This window comes from Myxine glutinosa, chromosome 1 (genome assembly GCF_964187855.1).
Source record: "Myxine glutinosa chromosome 1, kmMyxGlut1.1, whole genome shotgun sequence".
Lineage (NCBI taxonomy): Eukaryota > Metazoa > Chordata > Myxini > Myxiniformes > Myxinidae > Myxine > Myxine glutinosa.
In genome coordinates this window covers 373,352,495-373,368,981 of record NC_136261.1, presented here as the reverse complement: position 1 = coordinate 373,368,981, position 16,487 = coordinate 373,352,495, and the positions used below count along the sequence as shown (strand labels likewise).

Sequence of the window (16,487 nt, the reverse complement as noted above, 5' to 3'; positions counted from 1 at the left end):
CACCTTCAGATCTTTTGTCTCCATACATTCCTTCCACGTGTTCATCTTTTCCTTCAGTCCATCCATACTTTCCGCAATCAACACCAGAACATCTGCATACAACAACTCCCACGGTAAACCCTCCTTTATGTTCTGAGCCAGCACCTCCATCACAGCTACAAATAGTAGTGGACTTAGTACCGACCCCTGATGCACTCCCACCTTCACCTCAAACTCACCACTGTTCCCGTCCTTCGTCCTTCCAGCTGTGCGCGCTCTTTTGTACATTGCCATCACTACTCTGATCAACCATTCCTCCACTCCTAACTTCCTCAATGCCCATGTCAATACTTTGCGTGGAACCCGATCGAATGCTTTTTCCAGATCAAAAAACCCAAGAAACAACTTCTTCCTCTTCTCCATGTACTTCTCCTGCAACTGCCTCACAATGAAAAGCACGTCTGTCGTTCCTCTTCCTGGCATGAATCCAAACTGCCTTTCGTCGATCTTCACTTTCTTCCTTATCCTCCTCTCCAACACCCTTTCCAATACCTTCATTCCATGCTCCAATAACTTTATCGCTCGGTATGAGCCACAGTCCAGAGGGTCACCTTTCCCCTTGTATAGAGGGATGAGGGTACTCAGTTCCCAATCCACTGGAATGCGGCCTTCTTTCACCACCAGATTACAGATCTCTGTCATTCTCTTCATACCCCAACTTCCTGCTGCCTTCAACATATCTCACACAACTCACGTCGGCCCTCCCGCTTTTCTACCCTTCATTGCTTTTATCGCTTCCTCAACTTCCTTCTCAGTTGTCTCCTCTGCCGGTCCTAAAACTGGGTTACTCTCTATGTTGCCATCCCATTCATTCTCTGTATTCAACAGCATTTCCATTTATCTTTTCCATCTTCCTTTAATTCCATCTGGGTCGACAACGATTTGTCCCACTTCATCCTTCAAGCAACTCACCCCCATCACATCACACCTCTCTTTCGCTATCTGCTTTACAATCCTGAATACTGCTTTCTGACCCTCTTCCGAATCCAAGCGTTCTCCGAACATTTTCCTACATGCCTCCTGCGCCTTTGCTACCTCTTTCTTTGCAGCCTTCCTGGCTGCCTTATAACTTTCATGCTCTGCTGTTTCTGCTCCCGTACCCTTCGCCTTCTGCCACTCCTTGAACTTCTTCCTCTTCTCGTCAATCCTCTTTCCAACTTCATCATCCCACCACCATGTTTCCGAGTGCCTCGGTGGTCCTTTTGTCCATCCACATACCTCACCAACGGATCCCAACAGACTAGCTTTCATTGACATCCAACCACTTTCAAGCTCAACCACATCATCCTCGACCCTACTCAACCTCTCTTTTAATGCCTCCCTTACTGTCACCTCTTTCAACCTCCACACCTTCATTCTCGGTTGGTACTTCACCCGCCGAGCTCTCCTCGCACCTTTCACCCTTACGTCGCAGACAACCAAGTGGTGCTGTGAAACAGCCTCCTCCCCCGGGATCACCTTTGTGTCCTGGAGGTGCCCCCTATCTCGCCTACGCACCATCAGGTAGTCAACGGTTGTCGTCGACCCACCTGACGTGTATGTAACAAGCTTATTATCCTCTTTCTGGAACTGAGTATTACAAATCAACAAATCAGCTCCATCAGCAAACTCCAAAATCCTTTCACCTTCTCCATTTCTCACACCATATCCAAAACCCCCATGAACTCCATCAAAACCATCCATACTCCTTCCCACATGTCCATTTAGGTCTCCTCCTACCACAACAACTTCCTCATCTTTCACGTTTTCCATCAGCTTCTCTATCGCACACCAGAACTTGTCCTTTTCTTCATCGCTTCGACCAACCTGCGGAGCATATCCCGAGATGACGTTCACCAAGAGCTTTCCAATCATCATTTTCACCATCATCAACCTATCACTCACTCTAGTCACACTCACCACACTGTCTACAAACTCCTCAGAAAACAGGAGACCAACACCATTCACGCCCTCCAGGCACCCTTGCCACACAAACTTGTATTTCTGTCCCTGCCTACCCTTCACCATTCTCACACCACTTCCCTTCCATCTCGTCTCTTGCACACAACATATGTCTACTCTTCTTCTGACCAATACTTCCACCACTTCTCCTGATCTCCCTGTCATTGTCCCTTCATTCCATGTCCCAAACCTCAGAAACCAATCTCCACTTCGGGCTGTACCCTGCCCATATGTAGTTGTAATTGTCATGGTTCCCTTTTTGAGGCAATGTTTTTATGGCCGGATGCCCTTCCTGACGCCAACCCTCTTAGTCGTCTTTTACGACATGCAGGGATACGGTGTACCTATTCTTATCCAGGGTACACACCGGGAAACGTTTAAAACATGGAAATTCTGGGGGGTGGGGGGGGGGGGCGGCGTCAAGAGAAAGATAAAATGAAAATAAACCCCTTCAGCCGGCACTTAGCTTGGTGTCCCAGAGAGTACTTTCAGTAGCTTGGCGGCTGTTGATACTGGGGTAGCCACTCATGCGGGAAGTGGTCCAAAATGGCGGTGTCAAACACCGCGCGTCGAAGACACAACAAGCGTGAGGCGAGCAGATTAGACGGCCTCCTTTCGATTCTCTACCTTCAAGTCCAATGCGGACTTCAGCTTCTAAGAGCCCAGCAGTTGTCCAAAACCTCGTGTGGGGAAATGTGGTATCTGTCCGTCGTCTTGTCCACCGTCCACACGCGGCTCCAAGCTCTGGCGCGAGGAAGCCCTCTGTCCGCCCGCACGCTTCGCCAGGCCCCGATCGACTCCGTTAATCACGACGGTCACGTAAATACGTCACGTAGTCACGTAAATTGTAAAATTTACAATTTTGAATAACAATATTCCTCCCCATGGAGTTTAAACAGATTCCGATTCCCCACTAACTAAATTAGACTAAATTAGACTAAATTAGAAAAACAATAAATGTATTTAATTTTATAAACTTTATTAACAAATCAACAATCAGATTATAAATACATTGTTATAATCACAATGTAAATAATCAGAAGGGAATGATTGAACACAATGGAATGAATGAACAAAACGGAATGAACAACAACAACAACAACAACAACAACATGCATTTTAAAGGCCATTTTCCCAGCTAGAGCGGGGGTTAGCCTTGCGGTCCCCATGACAATCTTCTCCATTTGGCCCTATTTTCTGCATCTCTCCTTGTTAACCCCCTTGCCCGCATTTCTTCTTCCACTATCTTTAGCCTCGAAGGCGGTGTCAAACACCGCGCGTCGAAGACACAACAAGCGTGAGGCGAGCAGATTAGACGGCCTCCTTTCGATTCTCTACCTTCAAGTCCAATGCGGACTTCAGCTTCTAAGAGCCCAGCAGTTGTCCAAAACCTCGTGTGGGGAAATGTGGTATCTGTCCACACTGGAAATGTGGTATCTGTCATCTGCATACACATGCAGCCAAGTCTTTCTCGGTCTTCCCCGTCCTCTGCTTCCTTCTACATTCATTTCCATCACTCTTCTCAACCAGTCACTTTCATCCTTCCTCAACACATGACCAAACCATCTCAACCTGTTCCTCATCACAGCATCAATCACAGGCTCTATTCCCATCATCTTTCGCAATTCATCATTTGTCTTCCTCTCTCTCAACGATACTCCGCACATCCGTCGAACCATTCGCATTTCCACCCTTTCCAACCTTCGTTGCTGCTCTACGTTCATTACCCATGTCTCGCTCCCATAAATCATAACACTTCTCACACATGCAGCATACACCTTTCCCTTCAGCTTCAACGACACTCCCCTCATCATCAGCACGCCACTCAGTTCCCGAAACTTCTTCCATGCACATCTCACTCGAGCAACCGTTGCCGAGTCTGATCCACCTTCTCCATTCAGCATGTCTCCGAGGTAGCAAAATGCTTTCACACCTTCCAGCTTCACGCCGTCTCCAAGATCCAACTCAACATCTCCTCCATCTGCAGCTCCCTCTGTGCACACCTTACACTTGAATGTAGCTGCCACACTGGTTAATGACCCTCTCAGACCACTACATTTTTGATGAACCCACTCAGCGCACATTGTACAATGAATGGAGTTCACTCCGACACCCTTCCTACACACAGCACAGGGCCACTTCCCAGTTCTTTCCACCTCACCACATGCTTTACCACTTGCCATCACCTTCGTCTTTCCGATATTCACCTTCAGACCTTTTGTCTCCATACATTCCTTCCACGTGTTCATCTTTTCCTTCAGTCCGTCCATACTTTCCGCAATCAACACCAGATCATCTGCATACAACAACTCCCACGGTAAACCCTCCTTTACGTTCTGAGCCAGCACCTCCATCACAGCTACAAATAGTAGTGGACTTAGTACCGACCCCTGATGCACTCCCACCTTCACCTCAAACTCACCACTGTTCCCGTCCTTCGTCCTTACAGCTGTGCGCGCTCTTTTGTACATTGCCATCACTACTCTGATCAACCATTCCTCCACTCCTAACTTCCTCAATGCCCATGTCAATACTTTGCGTGGTACCCTATCGAATGCTTTCTCCAGATCAACAAACCCAAGAAACAAATTCTTCCTCTTATCCATGTACTTCTCCTGCAACTGCCTCACAATGAAAAGCGCGTCTGTCGTTCCTCTTCCTGGCATGAATCCAAACTGAATGAACGAAATGGAAACGAACAAAACGGATTTGAACGAAACCATTAAAACGAGCAAAACCGCAGGGAGTCACCATCATGTTTATAAACCCCAATCGCGGGTTTAACGGGGACCAGGAAGTTCCCCCTGAACACGTGCAGAACCCGCGAGTCCCCGAAACACGTAAACTCTCCCTCCTCACAATCCAACAAGAACCCAACACGTTCAGGATTCCTCCGCACGGGCAGGATGGTTATTTGATTGTTGTGCCGTGTGAAGTATTCGTTTTCATCTTTCATTAAACACCAAGACTCGGGATTCCCTCCCATCCAGCACCCATTCACTCCCCCTTTCCTCCCCATGGAGTTTAAACAGATTCCGATTCCCCATGAACGACTCGACCTCACATCGACCTCCCAGTAATGACGACCCGAGGAGAAACAATCAGAGGAAAGAACTTGTGCATAACGATCAAACCAATCAGGATGTTCCGGCTGATGATTATCGGTCTCGGTTTGAGTCGCCGTCCTGAGATCCTGGGAGATCTTGACCCAAGGATTTGCAGAGTTTGGGTCCAGACTCGGGGTCCGTCCATCTGTGGACACGACGCGGGGTCACAGACTTCGTTAGACAAACGGACAGAAACAAACACATTTATCTCTTTTACAACATTTGAAATATTAAATACATTTTTAATTTCACCTTCTTTACGAAACACAATTTACCTTTCTGCACCTGGTTAGGAATCCCCGACCATCCTCTTGTTCCCATATAACAAAACCCTCCCCCGAACATCCGGCTATTTAATTTTCGCCTTCGTTCGATTTTCTTTTAAAATAAAAATAATGACGTTTCATGGAAATTGTAACATCTTGTGAATGGGTTATGGGGAAACATAAACCTGGTGTTACCTTAACGGTCAAGGTGGCTGGTTTAACATCTTAAGGTCCTGAGATTGAGCACCTGTCGTACCGTTAAAATAACACCTGGGCCCTGTTGCTGCAGGGGTATCACATATTTATCCACTGGAGAGCTTCGAGCAACCCGGTCCAGGTGGGCTGACTCAACCTGTCATCCTTCCGAAGTGGACCAGGTGAGTACCAGCTTACTGGGAGTAATAAACCATTCGAGTATCCTGCGTCGGAGTGGCGACCTGGCCAGTACTGCACTCCTTAGCCAATGAAATGGCGTGAAAGGAATTTTATTGTTACCTCCAACCAACGAAGGTGGACCAAGGTTATGTTTTTTTCCCCTGTCTGTTTGTGTGCAGGATATCTCAGGAAGGTATGGACGGATTCGGACGAAATTCGGTGTACCGTTGGGGTAGGTGACAAGAAATAATTGATTCGATTTTGGTGAACATCCGGATCCGGATACGAGGATTATTTTCGTGATTCTTCTTCATTGATTGGTGGTTGTTCAGATGCAGCTTGTGGCTGTTTGGCGGCATCATTTTCTGGAGACAGGACGTGCACTGATGCAATGCCCCCATTACCAGTCGGCAGGTACTCATTTTGCCCACCTTAAAAGGATGACAGGCTGTGTCAGCCCACCTGGTGTTCAACATCATGGCAGGGGCTCAAACTCAGGACCCGAATATTTAAAGCCAGCCACCTTAACCGTGAAGCCAACACCAACCTCACCATTGAATGATCGGGCGAACAATGATATACAGCACGATGTCTCAAAATGTTATGGACAGATTCGGAGGAAACTTGGTGGATAAGTTGGGTGTGTGACAAGGAAGAGGTGATTCGATTTTAGTGAAGGTTCGAATCAGGATCTGATCAGTGGGATAAAAATGGAATGAATCAGCCTGATATGCCCTCTACCAGAGGTATGCAATCTACCAGTGGCATGCCCTCTACCAGAGGTATGCAATCTACCAGTGGCATGCACTCTACCAGGGGTATGCACTCTACCAGGGGTATGCACTCTACCAGGGGTATGCACTCTACCAGGGGTATGCACTCTACCAGAAGTATGCACTCTACCAGAAGTATGCACTCTACCGGAGGTAAGCCCCTCTACCAGAGGTATGCACTCTGCCGGTGGTATGCACCCTACCAGAAGTATGCACTCTACCAGAGGTATGCACCCTACCAGAGGTATGCACCCTACCAGAGGTATGCACCCTACCAGAGGGGAAGCCTTCTAAAGGAGGTAAGCCCTCTACCAGGGGTATGCACTATGCCGGAGGTATGCACCATGCCGGAGGTATGCACCCTACCAGCGGGGGAAGCCCTCTACGGGAGGTAAGCCCTCTACCAGGGGTATGCACTCCGCCGGTGGTATGCACTCCGCCGGAGGTATGCACTCCACCGGAGGTATGCACTCCACCGGAGGTATGCACTCCACCGGAGGTATGCACTCCGCCGGTGGTATGCACTACACCAGAGGTATGCACTACACCGGAGGTATGCACTCTACCGGAGGTATGCCCCATACCGGAGGTAAGCCCTCTACCGGAGGTAAGCCCTCTACCAGCAGTAAGCCCTCTAATAGAGGGAAGCCCTCGACCAGGGGTATGTACTCTACCGGAGGTATGCACACTGCCGGTGGTATGCACCCTGCCGGTGGTATGCACCCTGCCGGTGGTATGCACCCTGCCGGTGGTATGCACCCTGCCGGTGGTATGCACTCTACCGAAGGTATGCACTCTACCGAGTGCCCTTGTAGTTATTGCTGTTAACAGTGGCACTGCGTCTGCGGCACAGCCACACTTCCAGAAAATGATGCAACCAGCAGCCGAAGGCTGGATACGAAACAACAACAGAAGTAACATCTTTTGAATGAGTTGAAGTTATCCACTCATTTCATCTGGAGCTCACCGTGAAGTTACTGAAATCTCTTGTTTGATCTCACCATAAGGGGATTCCTCCTCACCTGAAGTGATTGCAGTCGCGGGATTTGGGAAGTGGGGGGGGGGGGGGGGGGGGGAGGAGGGGCGGGGGGGAGTAGGGGGGGAAAGAGGTGTGGCTGGATGTATGCGTTGTTTTCCTTTTTCCAGAAGCACAGCCGATTGTCTTATTTGTCTTATTTGTATTAAAGTTGTGGAGGTGAAATATTCCATCCTTTTTTTGTGCCTCCACCGACGAAGTCGCCGGAGCCATTTTGTTATCGGGTTGTCCGTCCGGCTGTCCGCCCGGCTGTCCGTCCATCCGGCTGCGACAACTAAAGAACGACTGAAGGGATCTTAGTCAATCTTTGTGCAGGTGTGTATAATGAGGTAAAGATGAAAAGATTAGATTTTGGGGTCAAGAGGTCAAAGGTCAGACGTCCGTCAGGTAAAATCTGCTACCGCGATAACTTGTGAACCAGTGATGGGATTTTTTATCAAATTTGGTACAAGTATAAATGACGCTTAGATAAACTGATTAGATTTTGGCATCAAGAGGTGAAACGTCAGAAGTCATGTCAGGTAAAAATGTGATATCTTGTGAACAACTGAAGGTATTTAAATGAAACTTGGTAATAATGTGGGTGGAGGCATATCAGTCTGCGTTGTGACGTCAAAGAGTGTCGTTCTTTTTATAATACATCGTGGAGGCTCGTGGAAGCGTGAGTGTGATTGACGAATCAGGACGGAATAGGACGCACAAGGAACAGTGGAGAGAGAGGGGGGAAACACCAATGGTCTAGTGACTCTAGTTGAAGGCCAAAAAGAGGGAGACTTGGATAAACAATGGGTATGGTGAGGAATGTGAGGCAGGAGCGGATGCATAGGAGGACAAGGTGATCCAAGGTGTGGACAAGATGGATACAGAAGGAAACTCCAAGGAGGTGAAGATGGAAATTTGGGAGGAGAAGGAACTGGGGTGGATAACGAGGACAGGAAAGATCATGGTTTTGGATTGGGGACGATCGATTTTGGATTGAGATGTTGGTGGACAGGTGTCTTGAAGACCTGGAGGGAAGAATGACATTGAAGAGAGTGTGGAAGTTGGTTTTACAGGTGGGAAAACGAGGAACGAATGAATCGAACATGAAATGAAGGAATGCTTAGAAAGCACGAAGGATGAAAAACTCTTTCTTTTTATAAAGCCTGAAATTATTTTGTTCCGTATTTATAGTGATAATGCCCCGTTTATCATTATTATACGAGTACTATATGCAATTCAGCCTGGTGTTGGCTTAGCGGTTAGGGTGCCGGCTTGGGATCCGAGGATCCTGGGTTCGAATCCCGATCGATCGCTGAATTAACGCCAGGGGGGTTGACTCGGCCTGTCATCCTTCCGAGGTCGGCAAATTGAGTACCAGCTTGCTGGGATGAATGATCTCGGTGTGTACCCCGGTTTAGAATAGGTACACCGTATCCCTGCGCATCGTAAGAGCGTGACCAAGGGTTGGCGTCAGGAAGGGCATCCGGGCACAAAAAAAAACATTGCCTCAAACAGGGAACCATGATCGTCATGGGGCCGGCAAGGCTAACCCCCACTCTGGCGGGGAAAACGGCCTTAAAACGATCATTCATTCATATATTTACAAAATCAAAGATTCACAAGTACAGTGCTGTACTGTATATTTGTTTACCGATTATATTTTTGTTTGTCTGTCTGTTACCCGTCATTCCACACCGATCTTAATGAAAGTTCACCATCTGCTAAGGCCAGTCAAAGTTTATAAGCCTATTGTTTTTGAGGTCAAAAGGTCAAGGTCACAGCAACGTCATGTTTCCTGACGTAATTTTTGTTAGATAACTTGGCACATAGTCGTTGTTGAGAGACTTCTGGTTTGCATCACCACATTCTACTCCATCAGCACTTTGAAATCAGTGGATTTGCTAGATCACCTTTCATCAGCCATGTTTTCAAGCGGTCAAGGTCAAACTTATCTAAAATGGTCAATTTTCATCCGATTGACGTGAAATTTGAATAAGCTTTGCAGATTGGGTCACTGAATTAGTTTACCAAAATCAAAAAGGGCTAAAAAGGTTGAAGGCGACAAAAAGGGTTGGCGGCAGGAAGGGCATCCGGCCGTAAAACATTGCTTCAAAAATGGGACCAAAAAACAACAACAACCACGGTGCCCGAAAAGGCCAACCCCCGCTTTGCGGGGAAAAATGGCCTCTAAAGGTGGTTAAAAAGGGCTAAAACATCAAAGCAGATAAACCTAGAATGGCACTCGCTGGAACGCATACACGCACCTGAGTTTACGTTTTGTATCCCACTGATGGGCCGATCTGCGTTCGGACCTGAACCAAAATGTCATCGCCTTGTTCTTGTCACCTACCCAATCCGTCCAACGAGTTTTGTCTGAATCCGTCCATAACTTTTTGAGATATTGTGCTATATATCGTTTTTGACCCAATCTCTCAATGGTGAAGAATCACTTAAAATTGTCGTATCTGGATATTGATTTGGATCTTCACGAAAATCAAATCAATTCGTCCTTGTAAAACACAGATTCTGTCCACCAAATTTCGTCAGTATCTACCCATGACTTTTTGATATATCCTGCTTACAGATAGACAAACGATCAGACAAACAGACCAACGGGTGAAAACCGAAACTCTGTCCACCTTTGGTGGTGGAGATAACAATCAATTTAGCTGTTTTTAAATGTTAACGGTTTCCATGACATCAATTTCACCCCATTACAATCAAATGGGATTTTTGTGATTTTATTATTCCCATATCTCAAAATAGTACAGACATCTATATCTATCATATAAACCACATTGTCAGTTTGTGTGTTTGTACAGATGTCTATCCCCCTTCACAAGGGAAGGTTTTAAAGGCCAATCTTTTAAAACGAATGTGTTCACTATGGTCTATTTTTGAGGACAAAAAAAACATGAAAACCACTTTCCATGAAATAGTAATTATGTCTCTTATATTGGACGTGTAGACGGTGGCAGGGAGGTTGAATTTGCTGCACATGATGTGCAATGTGTGCAGAGTAAAACAGGTTTTCATTTACATCCGTAAGATGTCTAATAAATAAAAAAGACATGAGTACACCTGACACTCGGCCGAGGCTTCAGACTTTGGCATGCTCACGAGGCTGCACCATTGAATAAATTGTTCCTACCCATAATTTTTGACGAGCTTTTTACTCGTGTATAGATCAGAGAGTACGCCTGTACTTTCTATGTCGGGATGACGCGGAAAAAATGTCAGTCCCATCTGCGACCTGCAAAACTAAAGTTGGAGTATCTTCTTTAAAAAGTCACTTCGGTTACATATGAGCGCCTACCTGGTCTGTTCAGCTGATTGTCGAGGTCGGGATCACTTTTCAGTTCTCCAGACCATGGCCAAAGCAAAAACAGCAAAAAAAACCAGATCGGTCAAATTCATCTCGAATTCCGGGAATTCATCTTGTCGTTATCACCTGGTGTTGGCCTAACGGTTAGGGTGGCGGGCTTGGGATCCTATTGTCCTGAGTTTTAATCCCGTTGAATTAACGCCTAGTGGAGTTGATTCAGTCTGTAATCCTTCTGAGGTTGGCAAAAATGAGTACCAGATAACTGGTTGTAGGTAGACATTGCATCAGCAGCAGCCGCACCCACAGAAAAATGATGCAACCAGCAGCCGGGTGGCTGCACACGAACCACTCATCTTGTTGTTCATAATAGGCCGAATCTTCTTCAGATGGCATATTTCTGAGCTGCCTATATCAATGGCAATGATTCGTTCGGCCACCATCCGACAGAGTTTTACTTCCTGTAACATCCTTTGGTATTATAATTCTAATAGCTTGAAAGGATTCCACGAAAACTACGTAAAACTACATTTCTTTGCAAAATAATAGGACCGGGGTAGGCGTGGCTATGACGGTCGTTCAGCTTGATGGAGGCGTGGCCGCTAGACACATTTGCCTCAGTGTCGGCGTGATGCGTGAAGTCTTCACGAAGTCGTCTTCACTATGTGAAGTAGTGAAGTATGTCTTCAATATGCAGCTCAAAGTCTTCTCTTCACAGTAGAAACTGAGACTTGCTCACTTCGACCAGTGTTAAGCTGTGCTTGAAGCTGTTGTCCTGTGAGCCGCCTATCACGCAAGCTGTTGACTCTCAGAAACTTGTCTTCTGATTCTGTTGTGGCTTTGGGTCTGCCAGACCTCTTCCTGTCAGAGTTTCCAATATACTACTCCCTGCAGTGCAATATTGTCCAAATAATGCTTCGGAGGGTGTAATAACAGTCTGTTTCAACACTGCTTTTATACAGACAGGGGGTTTGTAACCAAGTAATCAGCAGAGGTTGGGACACCTTTAGGAATTGTTTGCATCAACTTTCAAGGCTTAATTTACTTACATTGCTGCAGAGCAGCTGTAAGTAGTTAACCCATTATTTGTTCCCTGAAGAAGGCCTTTTTTACAATAAAACTGTGCAATTTACATTATTTTCCCGTTTTTGCTAACCTAAACTTTTTTTAACCTCGAGCAGTTTACTGTTTACTTTTGTACCATTTCAGGTTATTCACTGGATATTAAACTGCGTAAATTTCAATAAAAACTGGGAAAATTGAGGTGTTCTAAAACCTTTGACCGGTAGTGTATCTTGACACTTTTGCTCCAAGATTGGGCACCAAACCATTGTGTTATTCCACATTGTAAAAAATAACAGAAACAAGCGAATTTAAAAAAGCCCACAGAATCTTGTTTCTCACAGTCTGAGAATCCTTTAGGTGCTTTTTTGCAAACTCCAAGCGGGCTTTCATGTGTCTTTCACTGAGGAGAGGCTTCCGTCTGGCTACTCTGTCATAAAGCAGTGATGTTTGTCCTTCTGGAAGTTTCTCCCATCTCCACACAGGATCTCTGGAGCTCAGCCAGAGTGATCATCGTGTTCATAGTCACCTCTCTGACCAAGGCCATTCTCCCCCGATTGCTCAGTTTGGCCGGGCGGCCAGCTCTAGGAAGAGTCCTGGTTGTTCCAAACTTCTTTCATTTAAGAATTATGGAGGCCACTGTGCTCTTGGGAACCTTCAATGCAACAGATTTTTTTTGTTGGCTTCCCCAGATCTGTGCCTCGACACAATCCTGTCTCTGAGCTCTGCAGGCAGTTCCTCTGACCTCATGGCTTGGTTTTTGCTCTGATGTGCATTGTCAGCTGTGAGACCTTTTATAGACAGGTGTGTGCCTTTCCAAATCATGTCCAATCAATTGAATTTACCACAGGTGGACACCAATCAAGGTGTAGAAACATCTCAAAGATGATCAAGAGAAATGGGAGGCACCTGAGCTAAATTTCAAGTGTCATAGCAAAGGGTCTGAATACTTATGTAAATGTGATATTTCAGTTTTTTCTTTTTAATAAATTTGCAAAACTTTCTAAAATCCTGTTTTCTCTTTGTCATTATGGGGTTTTGAGTGTAGATTGATGAGGGAAAAAATGAATTTAAACGATTTCAGCAACAGGCTGCAACATAACAAAATGTGAAAAAAGTGAAGGGGTCTGAATACTTTCTGAATGCACTGTAGTAAGCTCCGATGTAATTTCAGGGACTTCTTGCAACTTCAGTTGTCTTTCCTACTTTTCTTTTTTATCAACTTCGAGTGACCAATCACAAATGTAGATAATTATACAATGTTGTTATTAGAGATGTCCTTGCAGTTTGTAAAACGTTGATGATCATGTTCTGAGAACTGATCAGGTACTGAGATCATGTACTGTTGATGATCATGTACTGTATTCAGGCTGCTAATTTGTGGAGTCTCCGTATGTGGCGACACTACAAGAGTAATCAAGTGTTGTTGTAACCAGTGGAGTGTTTGTCGAAGCATGAAGCAATAATTGATTAAGTGTAAATGAGGCAGTGATGTAAGGATTTCCTGTTTACTGCGAATGGCCAAAGAGATGTTGATCTTCACAAGCACATGATCAGATGAAAATGCATTCTTCGTTTGAAATTAGTTTGGGTGATGCATTATCTGTTTGAAATTTCTTCATATTTTGTCCTTGATGATTTTGTGGAAAAGATTTCAAAAGTGAACTTTCAAAATACAAGATAGCTTTAAGAATGTTGAACATATAAACCAAGTAAGAGAGAAAAGAAACAAGTGTATCAGAATGAATAAAAAAGGGAAACAAAATCAAAGGTAAGGGAACGAATTAAAGTCAAGAAAGTGGGAATTTTGAAAGATCATGGAAAAAGAGAAAAACCAAAGAAGGACAATGAATTTCCTCGTTAAATATCATTCTTTTCAATCCCTTCACCCTCCATGTCCCATTTCCCTTCATTTCACTTACAAAGACTTCTCAAGCTGCTCTGGTCCAGATCAGACATTTGGAGCTCCACTGGCTCTGTTGAAAGAAGGAAAGGTAAAGCAACATCACAATCAATGTGGACACCCTGCTGTTTATTTATACAGTAAATATTTTTTGCTTCAAGGAACAATTTATAAACATGAACAGATTTGAACAATGTGTGAATGCTAACGAGGCCTTTCCCGCATGCGCTGTGTGTGAATTTTCAGGGACTTGCTTCTGCTCATCAGGGCACTTTTAACCTGAGCTGCTCGGGAATAGTGTGCAACTCAAACAGTCTTTTTAAACATGATTTTCAGCATTTAAACGAGTGGCGAATTATAGACGATTAACCATAATTGTTTTGCTCCTGGATGAAAATCAGACTCCTGGAAAAATAGGAAATACGAGAAATATCTGTGGATGAGACCGAGAGGTGTTTAGTTCCGTTCATTTCCTGTTAATACAAGCGAGCTGTGGATACACACAAAAATACACACACACACACACACACACACACACACACACACACACACACACACACACACACACACACACACACACACACACACACACCTTACCTTCAAGCAATAAATGCAAAAATCAAGTATAATTTATCTTGCCCCCCCCCCCCTGGAAACAGGAAAAAGGAAACAAAGAAAATGTATTTATACCAGCCCTCACAGCTCCAAAATCTCTTTTGGTCTTTTGTTCTCTGAAGCAGGTTCTAATCAAGGATTTGCCTGTACTTGGCTCCATTCAATGTTCCCTCTGTCCTTACAAGTCTCCCAGTCCCTGCCACTGAAAAGCATCCCCACAGCATGATGCTGCCACCACAGTGTTTCACAGTGGGGATGGTGTCAGATGGGTGATGAGCTGTGCTCTGTTTCCGCCAGAAATAGTGCTTTGCATTCAGGCCAAAGAGTTCAATTGTCGTCTCATCAGACCACAGAATATTTTGCCTCGCTCGTAGGGTCTTTCACGTATCTTTTTGCAAATTCCAGGCATGCTGTCATGTACCTTTTTCTCAGGAGTGGCTTTGTCTGGCTTCACAAATCCAGCCATAAAGCCTAGATTTGTGAAGTGCTGCAGACTCTTGTCCTTCCAGCAGGTTCTCCCATCTCAGCCAAGGAACTCTCGTTCTGTCACAATGGTCATTGGGTTGTTGTTCACCTTCCTTGACCAAGGTGCTTCTTGCCCGGTTGCTCAGTTTGGTCGGACGGAGCTTTCAACATTCTAGAAATTGCTTGATACCCTTCCTCAGATCTACGCCTCCTCACAATTCTATCTCAGAGTTATACGGACAGTTCCTTGGACGTTATGGTAGTTTCTTCTCTGACATGCACTGTCAACTGTGGGACCTTGTAAAGAAAGGTGTGTTTCTTTCTAATATCATTTCCAATCAATTGAGCTCCATTAGCTCTGTTTGAAACGTGCCATGTTTGTTTTTTAATTTAACATTTTTTTGTCAATGCACTAATTGTATTTTATAAACTTTTATCTTGTAAGCAATCTTTGATTGAAAATTATGAATATGTATGCATGTCCAATTCAGCCATTCGCTGCCAGACATGCTTTCGCCAAACCATTTTGATTGATCGATTGAATTGGCCATAGTGGATTCCAATTAAGTTGAACATCCATCTTAAGGATGATCAAAGGAAATTGGAGGCACCTCAGCTCAATTTGGAGTGTCATAGGAAAAGTATTGAATACTTGTAAACTCAAGACATTTCAGCTATTCATTTTTAATTATTTTGAAAAAGGAAATTCCCCAAAAAATTAATTCCACATTATGGGGGTATTACGTGTAGATTAGTGATCAAAAAAATCTACATTTTATCCATTTTAAATTCAGGCCGTAACACAACAAAATGTGAAAAAAGTCAAGGGGTGTGAATACTTTCTGAAGGTACTGTACGGTATCCTTTAAGGTGCCCCAAACACCGCTAAGGTGCCCCCAACAGATTATGTCCTTTTGAAAGTTGTGTTTGAGAGGAAGACAATGATCTTTGTCATTTATATACTTTTCACTTTTCTATTATCCTTCCTGGTTCTCTCGCATCTCATGTTCCCCAAAGAATTATTCTCCTTACAAAATAGCACATTTTTGTCACTCACTCATTATATTCTTCAGAAAGTTCTCATGGAGTTCAATGAATGAGCCCAGATTCTTCTCCTCCTTGGAGAAGTCCAACACTGTGGGTTGTGCCATCTTCAGAGATTGAAAATGTGACACCGACTCGAGCCTTGGTATGAAAAGGAAAAACTTCAGGGTCAGGGGGTCATTGGAGGAGAAAAAGGTTTGTAAAATGATATCATAAAAGCCTCAAATATAGAAGATATAGATAAACTTCTCTCAGCGGTCCTTCGATTGTGCTCCAATTACTTTCGTTCTCTCAGTTTTCCCAGTCTTTCCACCACATACTTCCTTGTTTAAAATCTCAACTCAAAAAAATATATATATATTTCCTTCTCTGTTCTTATTCGTTTATTCGTTGTTCTTATTCGTTCGTTCGTTCTTCGACCACGTGTTTCACCCCCATTACCCCAGATAGTTTTCACTGCTCAATTTTAAAATGTTTAAACTTTCCCCTGAAGTACTGCATTCTGTCGTATATTATAACACCTTTTCCTTGTTCTTCTATAAAAGGATGCTTTCAAC

The 16,487-nt window shown here is 44.6% G+C and overlaps 1 protein-coding gene across 2 annotated transcripts in view; it reads right to left on the bottom strand.

Moving 5' to 3' along the window:
- Positions 1 to 2,938: 2,938 nt before the first annotated feature.
- LOC144889536 (zinc finger protein RFP-like) overlaps positions 2,939 to 16,487 on the bottom strand; it is a 33,731-nt gene continuing 20,182 nt past the window's right edge. The window contains exons 6-9 of one of the 2 annotated variants that reach the window (XR_013621845.1): positions 15,944 to 16,071; positions 13,826 to 13,879; positions 3,442 to 5,232; positions 2,939 to 3,233 (exon numbers count right to left, since the gene is read on the bottom strand). Coding sequence is in view for 1 of the 2 variants with exons in the window: in XM_078770175.1 (XP_078626301.1) it covers positions 4,703 to 5,232; positions 13,826 to 13,879; positions 15,944 to 16,071 (712 nt within the window). In the remaining variant the exon portion in view is untranslated. Of the gene's footprint in view, positions 5,233 to 13,825; positions 13,880 to 15,943; positions 16,072 to 16,487 lie in introns of both variants that reach the window. The other variant, XM_078770175.1, reaches the window with a different exon arrangement.